The sequence below is a fragment of the Paralichthys olivaceus genome, chromosome 7 (assembly GCF_024713975.1).
Source record: "Paralichthys olivaceus isolate ysfri-2021 chromosome 7, ASM2471397v2, whole genome shotgun sequence".
NCBI lineage: Eukaryota > Metazoa > Chordata > Actinopteri > Pleuronectiformes > Paralichthyidae > Paralichthys > Paralichthys olivaceus.
This window is the reverse complement of record NC_091099.1, coordinates 22,082,186-22,098,859: the sequence shown is the minus strand read 5'-3', so window position 1 is coordinate 22,098,859 and position 16,674 is coordinate 22,082,186. Positions and strand designations below refer to the sequence as shown.

Genomic DNA, 16,674 nt, shown 5'->3' with positions numbered 1-16,674 from the left:
TTTGAGGGTCATAGCCAACAGCTGACATTAGAGGGAGCGGACGTTGAAAGGTTTTCCAGCATATTGCAGGGCTGACATATACAGACAAACATCCATTCACGCTTGCATTCACACCTACAGACAATTTCCAGACACGTTTCCAATTAACTTAGCTTCATGTCTTTGGTCTATGTGAGGAATCTAGAGCTCCGGCTGAACTGGGATTTGAACCAGGAACCTTCACATTGACAGTGCTTACCGCTCTTGTGCCAGCACTTTAAGTTTCCCTAACTCAAAGTCATATTTGCTTGTTATACTCTTGTCCTCTTGTTAGGCAACTTTCAAATGATCAAATAATAATCATCCTTTTTCAAGGATGTCTAATGCACCTGAATAATATGAACCTCATGCCAAACATAATACTATGAGAGGACTTTCCAATGGCCTCTCTGCACACTATCCCATTTCACATATAGAAAGCATCATGTTCATGTCTAGTCACACTCTCTCAAATCTGTTGTGTGGACATCATCCATTTCTGGGCCTAATCTGATTATCTCACTTGCAGTTCACCAATGTCTTTCTGATGTAGCAGCATCTCTGCCAAATCACAGTAGGTCGTACTAAACACTTGCATGAGCATGTTTAGGACTTGCACACACAGCTTTACTTTTCTTACAAAATAAAAAAAATGCTTCACAAAAGGATAAAACAATAAATACGATTTTCATTCACACAGATATGACAGGTTTAAGGACATGAGGGAGTTGTGTGTGATTTACATAATGCATTTAAACGCGCCGTGACGCACACGCAGACCCAGGTATGTTTCCAGGCCTGTGATTGGACGACGCGCTGTCAGTTGTGCGGCATGCTCGTCAGAGTCCACCAATCAGCTTGCGTGTTGCTGGCCGGTGCGCCGGTTCGCCGGTCGTGTTGCAGCTCGGAAAAGGGGGAAGCGACCCGGCGGAGGCAGCGTCGGCGGTGCGGTGTTATGGACCCCAGGGGCAATGTCGAGACGGGGGAGACGGAGAACCAGCCGGAGCTGTTTTACTTCCCCATCCCGGAAGAAGCGCCGAGCAAGAATGAGCAGGAGAAGCTGTCGGTGGTCGTCAAAAACGTCCACAGGAAACTGCGCAGGAAATACAGAGAAGGTAAAGCAGCCTCCGTGGGCCCCTCACCCCGAATGTGGCCCTGCAGCCGAGCGGCGTTAGCTTCAGCGTCTGCATGTAATGCTGCTGCTCAGTGTGAAAACATGGCTCTGTCTCTGTAAGCCTCCAGACTGACCGGGTTGTTTGGTTGAGGACACACCGGTGAGCAGTCAGCAAGCAAGGCCTGGCTCCAAGCTGCTTAACCCTAACACGACACTTTCCAATGTTGCTGCTGTGTGTTGTCTCTCTCACCCTCCCTCTCTCTCTCTCTCCCAAACCCAGCTCACTGACAACTGAGACCTTTACAGCTGATTGCCACTAGCAGAGCCTGTCTGAGGGCAGTGAATGACTTTCTTTATTGCCAGGACATCCCTGATAAATTATGAATAGTTTTTCTGGACTTAAAAAAACACGAAATGCAACTTCTGCAACCACATTAGTTTTAATTCTCAGTACTGGGATTCAGAACTACACATCTGAAATGTTCTTATGTAATGTGATGACAAGTGCAGGGTTTAGCTGCAAGGGGTGCACAGTATGGCTAAAAATACAATAAGTTAATGCATAACATAACATGATGCCATGGGATGGCATGTGAACATCTTGAGAAACCCTCCGTAGACAAATTAACATGTTTGTTTGCTCCAGAAATACCTGACACTTCAAATCACTCCACATTGATTTAAAATTCCTTTAAAGGTTCAGTGTGTAGAATTCAGTGGCATCTAGTGGTGAAGTTACATGTTGCAGCTGAACACCCCTCACCTCACCCTCCTCTTCAAAACATGTAAGAGAACCCACGGTAGCCTTCAAGGTGCAGTGTGTAGAATTGTGTGATATCTAGTGTTGAAGTTGCATGTTGCAGCTGAACACACCTCACCCTCTCCTTCCAAACATGAAAAAGAACCTGTGGTAGCCTTTAATTGTCATAAAAACTCAAAAGGTGTTTAGTTTGTCCAGTCTGGAATACTGTAAAAAACATGGCGGCCTCCGTAGAGAGGGTCCCCTTGATGTAAATATAAAGTATTTAAATATAAAGGGCCTTTTCTAGGGTAAAGAAAACAACAATTTGTACAATTTAGATGAAACACACTACTGAAAACATCAATAGGATTATTTTATATTCAATTTCTGCCGATTGATCCCTTTCACCTAAATCTTACACACTGAACCATTAAATCCAATGTTGCCTCCAGAAAGCAGGTTATACTTATTGACTTGATCATTTCCCTCAACAGCCCAATGTGACCAGAGAGGTTAAGAACACAATCTGGTAGACAAGTGTCTGTTACATCATAGTATAAAGCACAATATTGACCAACACTGTCTGCTGCAGTCTATTCCAAAACATGGGTCTGCAGAGAACATGAAGTCTGGCTTCATATTAGTGAAGAATTTTCACATGCTTCCAGACAGAGTTGGTTTGTAATGGATTACATGCAGATAGGATCAAGTAATCAACTCAAATTTTGCAAATGTGATTAACCCACATTATATATGAAAAGATGTATAACGAGATTGTAGGTAAATTGCCAAGACATGCATGATTTCATTTTGATATGTCTTAACATTTTTTGAATGACAAAATATCCAAATCTACTAGCTAATAAAATGTTTGTCTGACACACAAGGTTTCTTAGATAAGTGCTTCGCTTTATGAAAATCTCACCAAAGAACATCTATGCAAATCGTGTAAACCAGAAATAAAATTGCTGCTCACTGCGAAAACCTCAAGAAACACTCACTTCAGTCTCTTCCTCATTTTTGTCGCAGATATAACATCTGAGATGGAATTTGCTTTAGCTTGAATTTCATTTCAACCATTTTTGCTGCGGTGCTCATGACCTAATTTAGATCAGCCACAGTTATATGGTGAGGTGATGTTTTTATTAGCTCATTTTATCTTCTACTGAAATGTGTTTACTGTATTCAACAGACTTTATTACTAGACAAGTGGATAGAGTGTGGTAGTCAGAGAGTCAAGAATCATGGTATGTTGGGTACCACAGGGTAGTGTACCGGGCCCTTTATTTTTTCCAGATAATTCGTAATTTGTTCAGTGTATAAGATTTTGTGACTGTTGACATTGCTACACTTCCTCTGCTATATGTCTGCTGTTTATATGTTGAATCATCTTCACTTGCTCTCTTTTTGTTTGTCTGTTCATTATCCTGTGCTGTGTGAAGTGTCATTCTAGGGGAGTGCTGTGTGACATAGGAATTTCAATATATCCAAGTCTTACTTTAAAGTAATCTAAAATAATTCAAATAAAATTACATATTTGTTGTAATTCAGTGGATTAGGTTGCTAATTTCAAAAAAACATGGGATTTCTTTTCAGTAACTAAATATCAAAGTAATTTGACCCAACACTGCCTCTAGAAGGTAAATTCAAGAGTCTGTGTTAGTTCATCAGCAGCCATCTTTCCTGAGAGCTTTTAAACTTGTTTCCTCTTATGAGTCAGTCTGTACAGGAGCATGTAAAACGGGAAGTTTGGAAAAACCCTTTGTCAACACCTTGGCACTGCTGAACAACATCTGAGCTTCAGATTGCTCAAAAAAATATACTCAGTGGTTCAAGCATAGCACCAGTATTAGTGTGCCCTGGATTTAAACAGTTGCCACAATGCTGACCCCCACAGAGGCTTTGTGCTGTTGTTGCACTTTGTCTCATTTTCTCTTCCTGAGGAAGTCCTACTGCACACTGGCAAATTCATGACAGGTGCAAAGTCTTTATCTTGGTATTAGTGCATAGTCCTCTTATGATTCTAGCTGAACAGAATTTTTGGGCGATGGCATATGACTTAGTTCCAGTAATATTCTTTGAGCTGCAGCAAATTCTCTGGTATCAGTTGTGTAGTAAGAAGGTTTTGCTGTTATTTTCTCTGGGGTTTTTCTAATTTTTCCACATTAAAAACACTACACAACTATGAATACAGCGCTTTTAATCAATTTTGGATCAAGTCATGTTTTGAACAAAGCATGTTGAATCAGAAATGATTCAGAGTGTGAGAGACTAACTGGTTGTTTTGGAGACCAGAGCAGCACAGAGAAGTCCGTCCTGCTAACCGACCTTACGATTGGTTAATAAGTAAAGCATGATCTGGTAGGCTTGGCATTGAATCACAGTGGTCATGCTTCCAGAGCGCCGCTGTTTACCACCACTCCTCTTGTTGTCCTTTCATTTCTGCAAATCAGATAGTGAGTTTTTCCTTGTGGTCATGGGATTTCTCCCTTATCAGCATGTTTGCCTGCGCTACGGGCTGTAAACTTCTGAGCAGCTGTGGAGATATGCTGAAGGGAATTTTTGTGGACATTATTATTACCATGAAATGCATTTTTGAGTTTGATTTTTAGGGATAGAAATCCACTTCTGTGCTGCCAGAGACGAGTGAACATGGAGAGGGCTGAGTGTTTTTTTCATCATTTTTTTTCCAGAGCTGTAAAATAATGTTTTGGTTCAAAGTTGGATGACCACAACTGGCAAGTAGGTTGAAAATGTTTGTGACTCGATATGGATTGACATGTTGGACTTGAAGAATACAAAATTAGTTCAGGCAGGAAAAAATGAGTGATGGCAGTAACTGGATCTAACTTTGACAGTCTTGCTTTATTCATCTAAGTTGTGAGTTCAGATACATTTTTGTTGTTAGTTTTGTCCTGATTTAATTTCTTTATTTTCTTAGTGGGTGACTTTGACAAGATCTGGCGTGAGCACTGTGAGGACGAGCAGACACTGAGCGAGTACGCGCTGGCCATGAAGAATCTCGCAGACAACCACTGGACCAAGAACTGCGAGGGAGAGGGACGTATTGAATGGTGTCGCAGGTATGGCAGACTTAAGATGTCTTCTCCTTGCATTGTTTGGACCTCATGACAGTGATATTAGAAGTGACAAGTCATCCTCACTTTCACAGTAATGTGATGTTTTCCACTCCTTCAGTGTTTGTCAAGAATATTTTCTGGATGGGGGGATAAAACGAATGTTAGAAAAGGATGAGAAAAGTGCCACGCTCGCCATGAGTCTGACTGCAGCATCTGTAAATGCCCAACCACACAGCACTATCCCGAGGTAAGTTAGTGTTCTTATATATCTACTTTCTCTAACATAGCATTTATGTCCTGATTCCATACTAATTATATAACAATTATAAACAATATATACTAGTCTTTATAGTATTGTTTAATAGAACAGAAAATTGTGAAATACATGCATTGTCTGATGTCAGCCTAACTACAACTTTGGAATTTCACTGATAAAATCAATGTTTCTGTTTTTGAAGCTATTTTACCAATATAATATTTGAAATATTTTTATCTCTAAATTTCACAATATTAAAGTGAACAACAAGAGTACACTCCCACCAACTTTAAGGATACTTCCTTTTACCAGTATGAACACACCACACCCTCAAAAGCTGCAAGACTGTCTGTTCTAAAGCCAATCTATGCCAAAGCAGGGAGATATGTTCAAAGCCTTTGTTTAGTAGGCGTTTCATTCTTATTTATAAATGCCTCTTAAAGGTACAGTGTGTAGATTTTTGTGATATCTAGTGTTGTAATTGCATGTTGCAGCTGAACACCCCTCACCTCACCTCACCCTCTCCTTCCAACCACACATTCTTTTTCTTGGATAAAGAAAACCACAATTCATACGATTTAGATGAAATGAACTAGTGAAAACATCATGAGGATTATTCTACATTAAATATCTGCCAATAGATCCCTTTCACCTAAATTTTACACACTGGACCTTTAAATGCTTTGCAAATCAGATGTGTGTGGACACATAATTATACATGTACATATATGTCACTGGGTGTAGAACATAGTCCATCTGTAGTATTTCTGATAATTGAAATGGTTGTTTTCATATTCAGCAAGTATCTTAAAAACATGCTCCTCGCCACAATAATATTTTATGCTATATTTATGCAATATTTTCAGTTTATTTCTTTAAAAGATAATTTCTGTAACATGTAGCAGACAGTAAATGCATTTATCTGTTGCATATAATGTTCATAAAAACATCACAAATCAATTAATCATTACAATTTAAATAGTCACACTATTGATGTGTCTATTAGAACTGGATACTGAAGTAACTTGTTTGTTTGCCAATAAGCTGCTTTTAAAAAACACACATTGTGTGCTGGGATGATTATGTTTTTGCTTCAGTTGACACTTCTTCCACATCTGTGTTTCAGTTCAATCTCTCATCTGGGAAAGATGCGTCTTCTTGACGTGGGCAGCTGCTTCAACCCGTTCTTAAAGTTTGATGAGTTCCTCACAGTTGGTATCGACATAGTGCCTGCAGTCGAGGTACGAGTGTTCCTTCTTACTTTTGACAATATCATTTAAATAGTTAACACATTAGGATTTCCTGTCTGGTGTCTCTGTGTTGGCATTACAGAGCAAAGCAAGAGCCAAGATGACTTAAACAGGGGTGTCAGCCTTGTGTGTGTCTATGCGCTTGTGTGCGTAAAGAGTGTGTTCAGCAGAAAGCAGAACAAAAAGTGCCATACATCCTGTAGCTGCCAGTAATGAAACTCAATTTTCAGACACGAATTCTGTAATATGTTTGCACAATTGACATTTTCCGGAGTTTGCCTTTCACATATGAACAATGCAGCTGGAGATACTCTGCTCAGACACGTCCACAACAGAGAGTTGTCCTTCCAAGTTGACATCTTTATCTGTGTCTGTTACATGTATGCCAACTCTCTTTCATCCCTGAGTTGTATTCTCTTTTTTCAGTTTCGCATCTGTTGCATATTAAGAAAGTCATCACACTCCCACTTGCACACGATGAACCCTCCTGATAATCTAGTACTGTATTCTCACATGGGCTCACTTGGACATTCTCCAGAGTTTTTCTAGGTAGCTGGCAGGAGAAACCTCAGAGAATGAATGCATCAACTGATTCAGACATTTATGTTCTCACATACAGTTCCTCTGCATGATTTCAGGAGATGGTCTGGAGTTCAGTGCATGTCTGAAGCAGCTTAGCAGGGGTTACATTGGTGGTGGTGGTAAAAGATCACCTTTGAACCATGATTTGCACTAATTGTTCTGCTTTTTCTCTCCTTCAGAGTGTGTACAAGTGTGACTTCCTCAACCTCCAGCTCCAGCAGCCTCTCCAGCTGGCAGGCGACGCGGTCGACGCCTTCCTCCGCCAGCTCCACAACCCCATCGACGCCTTGCCAGGCCAGCTGTTCCATGTGGTGGTTTTCTCACTGCTCCTCTCGTACTTTCCTTCACCGTACCAGCGCTGGATCTGCTGCAAGAAAGCTCACGAGCTGCTCGAGCTGCATGGCCTGCTGCTCATCATCACGCCCGACTCGTCCCACCAAAACCGCCACGCCCTCATGATGCGCAGCTGGCGCGTGGCGGTGGAATCGCTGGGCTTCAAGCGCTACAAGTACATAAAGTACTCCCACATGCATCTCATCGCCTTCCGCAAGGTGTCACTGGCCACCACCAGTGACCTTGTTTCGCACAACTACCCGGAGATGCTCTACATCCCTCAGGACTTCAACTCCAATGAGGAGGACGACTGTGCCGACGTGCCAGTGCAGGTGCGCTCCGAGTTCGAGGATGACCAGCTGGCTTGGGGCTTCATGGAGCTACCTGACACGCCCTACGATTCTGATTCTGGAGAGAGCCAGAGCAGCTCGGTGCCTGGCTTTCACGAGCTAGAGGACCCCATACTGCTTCAAAGCTAGGCTAAACCAGCGACTCCCCCTCCTCCACCATCACCTTACCTTCAAACTGCTGCGCTGCCAAATTTAACCTGCTGCATTCTCTTCCACCTGATCCTCCCTCTCCTCCAATGCAGTTTGCACAGTGTGATAGAGAGTTTACAGATTACTTTCTCATATACACACACTTCTCTGAAAGTGCACACACACACACACGCACGCACACACACACACACACACACACACACACACACGAAGATGGATATATTTTGATAAATAGTTAGGTTTTTTAAGAGTCTTAAGAGTTGGAAAGTGAATTCCCTTACGATATCTTTACTCCCTGCTCCTCAATTTCCACCCCATTTTCAAATCAATAACAAAAGTCAGCTTGTCTGCATTCTGTACTCAGTCTCTGTTTGAATAAGCTAGTGTGGCAGGCTGCTTAGTATAAATGCCAAATACAGCAACCCGAGCAGTCTGGTAGTCCGATTGCACTGGAGGGACTGAGGTGGAATGACAGGACTTGGTACGCTTGCTTCTGTCACAGTCATGCAGCTCGACTTTCTGATAATCCTTGATGTGCATTTAGTTTTTTCCAAGACAGAAGAAGAAGTTGATCGTTTTGAAATCTATATTCTCAACAGTCAGAACATTGGTGTTGTCCAGTGTAAAAGTGTGGCAATGCCATTTTAACTTGGGATCCTCTGAATGATTTGTGTATCTTTTACAAGAACGTTGTATTTGTAGCATTTTGAACATTTTCAGAACCGTACAGTAGGAGTATTACTAGGTTTACTAATGTGAAACTGTAACTGTGTTTACTCATCGTGTAACAAGGTACGATTATTTCAAAGTAGGTTCTTCTCTCCTCCTTATTGTCCTCAGAAATATCAACGATGAATTATCTCCTGTTAGATTTCCAGTATATTTTTACTCTCAAGCAGAGGAGCGTGGTACAACACTGTGTGTCAGTGACCATTTCAGCACCAGTATCCTTTGACACAGTTTTGTAACTTGGATGTGAAAATACAGCAAGCACTCTGCCTCTGAAAACATCTCAATCTGATCTCACCACAGTCAGAAAATTCACCTTGACAGAAGAAATTTGCACTAATTTATTGTTTTGTCGTAACTGAACCTCTGAACCAGGTGACATACTGTAGATTTTAGCAATAGCCAGCAAGATACGAAGACACTACCAGGTGAAACGTTAGCGTGTGTTCCCGCCTGTCCTTGAGCAGGCCCAATGTGTGACTGTGGTTGGGTTTGTCAGCGTGAATGAAGGAATACATTTACGTGATGTTTTTTTTCTTTTTTCGCCTGTGGCACTTTATCATTGATCACAAAGGGTGTCACAAAATGTAATTATTTTCCTACGATGATGGTTTACAACCAATATGATGGGCCCATAACATGATGCCAGTGAGTCTAAGGTGCCTTCTTTGTTCACATTTCTGTTGCATTCCCACTTTCATACCCTTGTTGAAAATTAACCTCACATATTTTCAACACAAGATATCAAGCATATTTGGCCCATAACAATGTACACAAACTATTCAGTTCTTCTTTTGTCATATTAACGGTTAACAAGGAACAGTTCCAGTGTTGGTGTAATGCAGTGTGTTGTTGCCATTTCCATATCATTTTCTAGTAATGCACATCTCTCTGTTGAAAAAGAAAAAAAACATTTTACAGTAACCACACATACTCAAGACTCTGAAGGGTGTTTTGTGACTGATTTTGGTGCATTTGTCTTCCAGTGTTTCTTTTAGCCAATTTGCATGAGATGGTTCATCTTCATTATCAACATATTTTCAACAATGCAGAACAATGTGTGCTTGTAGTACGGTTGTATCTTTCTTTTATAAATGAATGTAGATGTGAAGTGTCCGTGTGAGTATTTTTTGTGTATTGTGCCTTTATTTTTTTATATTTATTTACTGCTGATGAAGTTTGGAAGCAGTAATAGTGGCTCAAGTGGATCACTGGCTGAACATATTAGAGATTGAAAACATGAATAGAGCAGGGGTCAGTATCTTGAGGCAGGAAGAAGAAGAAGTAGAAGACAATATACTTTTATTGATCCCCCATGGGGGAAATTCTTTTTACAATCATTTTTATTTATACACGCAGTTTTTAACCCACAATCCCACACACACACAAGGGGCTCATAGACATGCAAATATGGAGAGAGATGGTAGAGTGATGGGCAGCCCTGGAGAAGCGCCCTGCGAGCAATTGGTGAGTTTGGTGCCTTGCTCAAGGGCACCTCAGCAGTGCTACTGCTGCCCACAGGATTACTTCATGTAGTAATACTGCACATTAGAATGAGACCATTTCCACAGGTACCAGACTGTATGGGTACATTGGAATACTTGCGTTTGGTACACAGAATCAGCTTTTGTAGGAGAAGCTGGCAAACAGGCAAATTAAAATAGCAGCACAAAACTATAAATACTCAAAATACAGTGAAAAAAAATAAATATTGTTTTTAATTGTCATTTGTCTGGTGATTTTCTGTTTCTTCTTGTTTTGTGACCTGCTTGTTGTGTCATATCTCTTTGAGGCTAGTTTTCTGTGTCCATGTGACCATTTTGTGTCTCAATTGACATTTTGTGTGTCTGTGGTCCTTTTTTGTATCTTTCTGGTCATTTTGTGTAATTCGTGTCAATTGCCATTTGTCGGCTCTTCTGTATAGTTTACGTGTGTCTTTGAGGACATATAGTGTCTTTATGGTCATTGTCTGTGTCTATAAAGCTTTATTTGTGTCTGTGTCATTTTCCATCCCGTTGTCCTCACTGTTTGATCATTTGACAAAGTTGAGGTCAATCCATGCTCTTTCACTGACCTCGAATAGTTTCTAACAAGAAACATCGACGATCGCTTCATACAGAAGACATATTTCAACCAAATTCTATTAAACTTACATATTTATAACATATCAGACATTTGAAATAAATTTAAAAAACTCCGATTTGACTGATGACTTTCACTTGTTGACCCTCTGCGCTTGCCGTAGTCAGAGCGTGTCATGGCGACTTTGATCAGATCAAAACTTTTAGCGTCCCAAACTTTTTGACCTGATGTGTTCCCCGCGGTCCTGACAGCTGCACCCTGCTCCCTCCGGCCTGTGTCCAGTGAAGCGGATGAAACGATGACAGAGCTGCGGTCTTCAGGATGTCAGTGTTGAAGATGCTCCGCTGAGAGCTAGCTGTAGCTAAGCTAGCCACGCAGCAGCTCAACTTGTTGCGGAAGTCAGTCGCGGGGTTTGTAATGTCTCCCCGGGCTGTGAACAGACTATAGCCCGCCAAAGTGCCGGTTTATTTCGGTCTTAAATATCAGAATGTCTCGATTCCTTCGCTATTGTGTCAGCCACTGCCTCCACACAACCATGGCCCGACTGGGGGAGGTTAGCATGTGGTCGCCGGTGCAGTGGCTCGGGTACCTGCCCAGGCTCACCCTGCTGCTCGCCCTGTGCCTGGGGATGTACGCCCGCTGGGAGAGGACCGCGGACTCCACGTTCCTCGTCATCTTCGTGCTGGCTCTGGTCGTCCCGGGGGTGGCCAGCATACTGTACTTCTACTTCAGCACGGAGCGGGTGAGCCGCAGCATCCTCTACCTGTGTTTCGGCTTCCTGCTGGGGCAGCTGTGCCTCCTCAACAGCCCGGCTCCGCAGGGCGACGTGAAGGAGCAGGCGGCCGACTACCTGCTGCTGGCCAGCGTGGTTCTGAGGACGCTGTGTGCGCTGCTGGAGAGGCTGCTGGGGTGCGCCCGGTACCGACCCGCCTTCCTCACCTCGGCGGAGCTGCTGGAGCTGGTGGGCTTCGCCGCCGCCAGCACCGCGCTGCTCCCCCGGGAGTCCCTGAGCGTGATGGTGCTGGTCGTGGCGCTGGCCGCCGTCATAATCGCCCTCCGGATGAAAGCGCTGCTGGCTCTCTTAAACCTGGGGTTCTTCTCCGCCGTCACCGCGGTGTGGTTCTTTAAGTCGCTGGAAGTCACCACCAACCCGTTCGCCCTCGCCTGCTTCTTCAGCCAGCTCATCTGCGACCCCCTGCTGGATGTCTACTTCAGCGGCCTCTCCGTGACCGAGCGCTGGCAGCCCTTCCTGCTGTGGAGGGGGCTGTGGCGGCGGCTGTCCCTGCTGCCTCTTCTGGCGGTGGAGGTGACCTTCATCGTCCTGGCCGGCCGGAAGCTCACGGACCGGGACCGGTGGTACTTCATGATCCCAGGATTTGTGGTGTGTCTGATCTTCTGGTGCATCTCCCACCTGGTGTTTGTCATCACTGTGTGGGGCTTCAACACCAAGCTCAGTGAGTGCCAGAGGCTGGGCCTGTCCCAGGGGTCAGGGGTCAGCAGACTGGACAAGATCATGGCCTCCAGGGGCATGAGACACTTCTGCCTCATCTCTGAGCGCCTGGTGAGCCTGGCCCTGGTCGCTACTGCTGCTGTTGCTGCTCTTTGTTGGCAGGTATGAGACAACACATGTAGAGGCATCACATACACGATTATCTCTCTATCGTAGGGCAGTATGGTGGCATGTTCAAAAGAGAAATCATGCTACAGATAATGATTAAAAAAATCAATAATACAAGCATCAATACAGAATTATATGTTGCTGAAGTCCAACAAAATCACAAACATTTTCAACAGTGTTTTACATGAATTGAGGTGAATCAATGTTCAAGATAAGCATTGACACAACATTTCAAGTCTAAAACATTCCTGAAAGATGTGTCCGTGTTTAAGATGCACTGCCTTAGGGCTGTGACTGTTTTTTTCCATTAAACTTGAAACTATTTTTCAAAAGTTAAAGAAATTTGGAAACAAGGATGAAGAACACACCACAGTCTCACAGATCCCTTTTCCCCCTAATACATAGTTGAAATAAATAATGCCTGTTTTTTTTAATAAGAAGAATTATTTAGGAGCATACTCTCATCCTGACCTGAACTTGAGAGTTTTGCTGAGTAGTTGTGATCAAGATTCATGTTAAAACGTCTGTGCTGTCGTCTTGCACAGAAGTTTTCTTCTTGTCCATCTAATGCTAAACCAGTGTTTGAATGACTGACTGATAACTGTGCTGTGCAGGCCTCCAGCAGCCTCTTCTTGAGCGTGGTTCTGCTGGTCTTTCCTCTCGAGTCTCTGTTCCATGGGCTTTTCTATGAGCTGGGGAGCTGCCTGGGAGGAACCTGTGTGGGCTACGCGCTGGTCATTCCCACCAACTACTGCAGGTACAGTGTGACGCTTTACCACTTGCGAGGGGTGGTAAATAAACTACCAGACATGTTTAAGTTGACTGCGATGATCGAGAATATAAGATATTCAAAGGAAACAAATCATTTAGGGAACTGATAACTATGAGTGTGTGAAATTTGGTGCAGCTCGATTGAATTTAAGTGGACTGTTGGGCCTTGGCAGAGATATGTGCTCTACCTAGTGACATTCTAGTTTTTGCTTTGTGTCTTTATTATATTTTTGTGCATCTGGCCACACAAAAATAAGACACAACTGGATTGTGCTATTTCCTGGACATGATTAAAATCTTGTTGGCAGGAAAACATCACATACAATACAACATGTCAGAAGTCAGGTGTTGCTCTGGCCTGTGTGTAGACATGCTTCATTCACTCCTCTGTGTTGTTTGTATTTGTGCTGTAGCCCCGACGGTCAGCCCATGCTGCTGCCTCCGGACCAGGTGCAAGATCTGAACAGACGCTCCACAGGCATGTTGAACAGCGTGCAGCGCTTCTTCGCCCACCACCTGATCGAGACTTTCGGCTGTGACTATTCCACCAGCGGCGTGACTCTCGAGGCCCTGCAGGTCAAGATCAAATCCTTCTTGGACCTCCGCACGGAAGACGGGCCTCGCCACGACACCTACGTGATCTACTACAGCGGTCATACCCACAGAAGTGGAGAGTGGGCGCTGGCAGGTGAGACGGCTATCAGGCTCATACTCTTAATACAAAAATAAGTCAGGGTGCACAATTAGCTGTGCTGTTACTGTGATCGTAAGATTGTCTTCAACCACTGTTTTTGTAGGTGCTTTATTGTGAAGAAATGAGATGCTTTGAGTTTTGTTACATGAGCAACTTTAAACTAAAAATACAGTCACATTTTTTTTTTCTTACTCTGGAAAATTGGTTCCAGACATTTCTTGAGTTCTCTTCCTTCACATATAAAGAATGCAACAGGAGATCATGCAGGTGGGAGGCCATGACGTATATATTCCACTGCGATAAGCAAGTGTTTTTGTTTGCAGCACATTGACCCCAGCGTTGGCCCTTTATCATCAAAAGATCTTGAATCTCGTTGTCTTTCCAAGTTGAAATCTTTGTTGGCATATTCTACTTGTATGACATCTCTTTTTCTTCCTGAGATCTTTCTTTGTTTTTTCACTTTTATGTCCGTGTGTTAAATTCATCAACACGCCCACTTGTTTGCTGTGAGTTTTCCTGCTGTATTCTTACACTCGGGACATTTTCTGAACTTTGTACCACGGGGTTGGCAGGAAAATTTCTGAAAGTGATTTGGACCTCAGTGCTTGTCTGAAAGCGGCTTTGGTTGAATGATGTCGTTATGATGTAGGCATTATTAATACACTGTAGTTAGAATTTGTGATTAACCTTAAATAATGACAATTAGTCATTTTTGTCAATTGTAAATCATAAGTTTTGTTCAATGATGAATACTCCTGATAAACAATTGTATTTTCAACATAGTCAACTCATTGCATTATTATTCTAAGCATAAATGCACAGTTCTATGAGGATCTAATGTTGCTCATGTGTCTAACATTTAATGCCTTTAGAACACTTTAGACCAGGATGATTAAACTAGATGTTATAGGTGATGTTGGCAGCTGCTGTAGTAAAGATGATTTGATCGCAGTTTATAGTTATGTATATATTATGTTTAATCTCTTCAGTAATCCCTGGCAAGTATCTTATTCTCTTTGTTTTCAATGTTATTCTTTTGTGGTCATCAGGAGGAGACACTCTTCGCTTGGAGCACATCTTGGAGTGGTGGCGGGAGAAGAACAGCAGATTCTGCTCACGCCTCATTCTGGTGCTGGACTGTGACAACTCGTTGCAATGGGTGAAGGGGATCCAGAAGGTGGAGGGCCCGTACATAGCGGTGCAGGGAGCGACGCTCGCCAGGGTGCCAGATGTGGAGCTGCAGGACACACCGCAGCTAGGAGACTTTACCTCTCAGTGGGTGGAGTATAACTGCAACTCGAACAGCAACATCCAGTGGTCTGGGAGTGGCAGGGTGGTCTCTGCCATATACGGAATCTCCAAACACTGGAGTGACTACAAGCTGCACCTGCCAACCGGAAACGACGTCACCAACCACTTGAGCATGTACTATCCCGAGATGACGCACCCGGTGGTGCAGTTGGTTATGGGGTGCGACAGAATGAATGAGGTGTCGATCTGCGGCACCTGCCTGCAATGCTTCAAGAGGCTCAAACTCAACTGGTTCCCACCAGCGATACTGGACACAGGTCTAGGCTTCAAACTGGTCAGATCTTAGAAACACAAACAGGGAATTTCTTATTTCTAGAATTCACACAACATTTTTCTAAAACACGTAAAAAAAAACATATCCCTAACCAGTATTGTTTTTTGTTACAGCTAAACTAATCACAGTTACTGATTCATTGATTTCAAAGGTTTGTCTCTTTAGTACCAGTTTTCTACTCTTTGCAGATTATTTTATAGATGTGTTTTTTTAGCTTTGAGATCCCAGTTCATTTTGAGACTGAGCACATTTACAAATATGCACATTATTGCCTTGTATTTACTGTTATGGATTCTTGTGCACATTCGCAAGGTGCCATTTACCACAGAAGCACCAAAGAACATCGAACTCTAAAACCGTAAACCAAAGAGGCTGTGGTACATGTTCAGACGACGATCTCAGGCGTAAATGAAAGTCTAAGCGGTCTGTTTCTAGAGCTTAAAATCGTATATTTTGGTAGCGAAATGATTTTTATTACACTCCGGTGTTCTATGCACTGCTTTGCTAATGCTTGATATCCACTGTAGCTGCTTCAGGGAGTCCAGAGAGTATTTTATCTGTACTGATTAATCCAGTACTGAAGTAATGTGTGAGAATGACAGTAGTTACATCTGCGTTAACCCCAGAATGGGTTCACTGCAGTGCACTGGGCTTGTTGAGGGATTAGCTGAAGGACAGTGACTGAAGAATGGATGAAACTATGCAATTAAAGACAAGTGGGACACTGCTCCACTTGTTCATTTAATAGGCCTCTATAAAACACTTTGCCTTAAACTAAGTGAAGCAGGTTAATTCATGTGTTACATAGAGATAAACAACATAAATCCAATCTTCCATTCACAACTAAAATGCTCTGCACTAGGGAAACACTTTATGGGGCTTGGTATTTCTTAAAAACTTTCTTAAAAGTCACCTGAAAATAAATAATGTAAAATTATGATTGTTGTATTGAAACTGCACATGTAATGTAAAGTTTGGCTGGGTTCTAACATCTTTGCTGAATTTCTGGAATGAAGTGCTCCTTTTAAACCACCTGTCATTCCTTTTAAAGAACAAAGAAACTAAACATTGTGTCTCTTTCGTCTGTTCACACGTCATTGAAGGAAACCCTCAGTGGAAGAAGAGTTGAAGTAAAGCTGCTGACACACAAACAGGTCGGTGAATGTACTTATTACAGAAACAAGTTAAAATAACGCTATGTGGCCAGGACAAAATTAATTTTGTTTTGTGTTGGTATGTGTTTGAAAACATTAATTTAGTGGTGGACAAGATGTGTCACACAAGCGCTGTAACGGAAAACACGACTACAAAAGCTATTTC

The 16,674-nt window shown here is 42.7% G+C and overlaps 2 protein-coding genes across 3 annotated transcripts; both read left to right on the top strand.

Annotated features, from left to right (window-relative positions):
- The first annotated feature begins 864 nt into the window (after positions 1 to 864).
- Positions 865 to 9,715, top strand: samtor (S-adenosylmethionine sensor upstream of mTORC1). 2 transcript variants are annotated; one of them, XM_020078988.2, is made up of 5 exons: positions 865 to 1,133; positions 4,816 to 4,957; positions 5,073 to 5,201; positions 6,337 to 6,451; positions 7,222 to 9,715. In XM_020078988.2, exons 1-5 carry the CDS (start codon positions 974 to 976, stop codon positions 7,852 to 7,854), a joined length of 1,179 nt encoding a protein of 392 aa, XP_019934547.2. In that variant the 5' UTR covers positions 865 to 973; the 3' UTR covers positions 7,855 to 9,715. The 2 variants fall into 2 exon arrangements, with proteins under 2 accessions (XP_019934547.2, XP_069385098.1); XM_069528997.1 differs by lacking the exon at positions 865 to 1,133 and adding an exon at positions 4,196 to 4,616.
- Positions 9,716 to 9,897: 182 nt separating this feature from the next.
- On the top strand, positions 9,898 to 16,420 carry LOC109624380 (transmembrane protein 168-like). Its single transcript, XM_020078987.2, has 4 exons — positions 9,898 to 12,298; positions 12,919 to 13,061; positions 13,489 to 13,763; positions 14,819 to 16,420. The coding sequence occupies exons 1-4, from the start codon at positions 11,174 to 11,176 to the stop codon at positions 15,364 to 15,366; spliced, it is 2,091 nt and encodes a 696-aa protein (XP_019934546.1). The 5' UTR covers positions 9,898 to 11,173; the 3' UTR covers positions 15,367 to 16,420.
- The last annotated feature ends 254 nt before the right edge of the window (positions 16,421 to 16,674 follow it).

Excerpts from the sequence above, each read along its gene's own strand:
- samtor (XM_020078988.2), top strand. The coding sequence starts at position 974 with ATGGACCCCAGGGGCAATGTCGAGACGGGGGAGACGGAGAACCAGCCG. Across the intron at positions 4,958-5,072 it reads CGTATTGAATGGTGTCGCAG|TGTTTGTCAAGAATATTTTC; the intron begins GTATGGCAGACT and ends CCACTCCTTCAG. Across the intron at positions 5,202-6,336 it reads CCACACAGCACTATCCCGAG|TTCAATCTCTCATCTGGGAA; the intron begins GTAAGTTAGTGT and ends TCTGTGTTTCAG.
- LOC109624380 (XM_020078987.2), top strand. The coding sequence starts at position 11,174 with ATGTCTCGATTCCTTCGCTATTGTGTCAGCCACTGCCTCCACACAACC. Across the intron at positions 13,062-13,488 it reads ATTCCCACCAACTACTGCAG|CCCCGACGGTCAGCCCATGC; the intron begins GTACAGTGTGAC and ends TTTGTGCTGTAG. Across the intron at positions 13,764-14,818 it reads TGGAGAGTGGGCGCTGGCAG|GAGGAGACACTCTTCGCTTG; the intron begins GTGAGACGGCTA and ends TGTGGTCATCAG.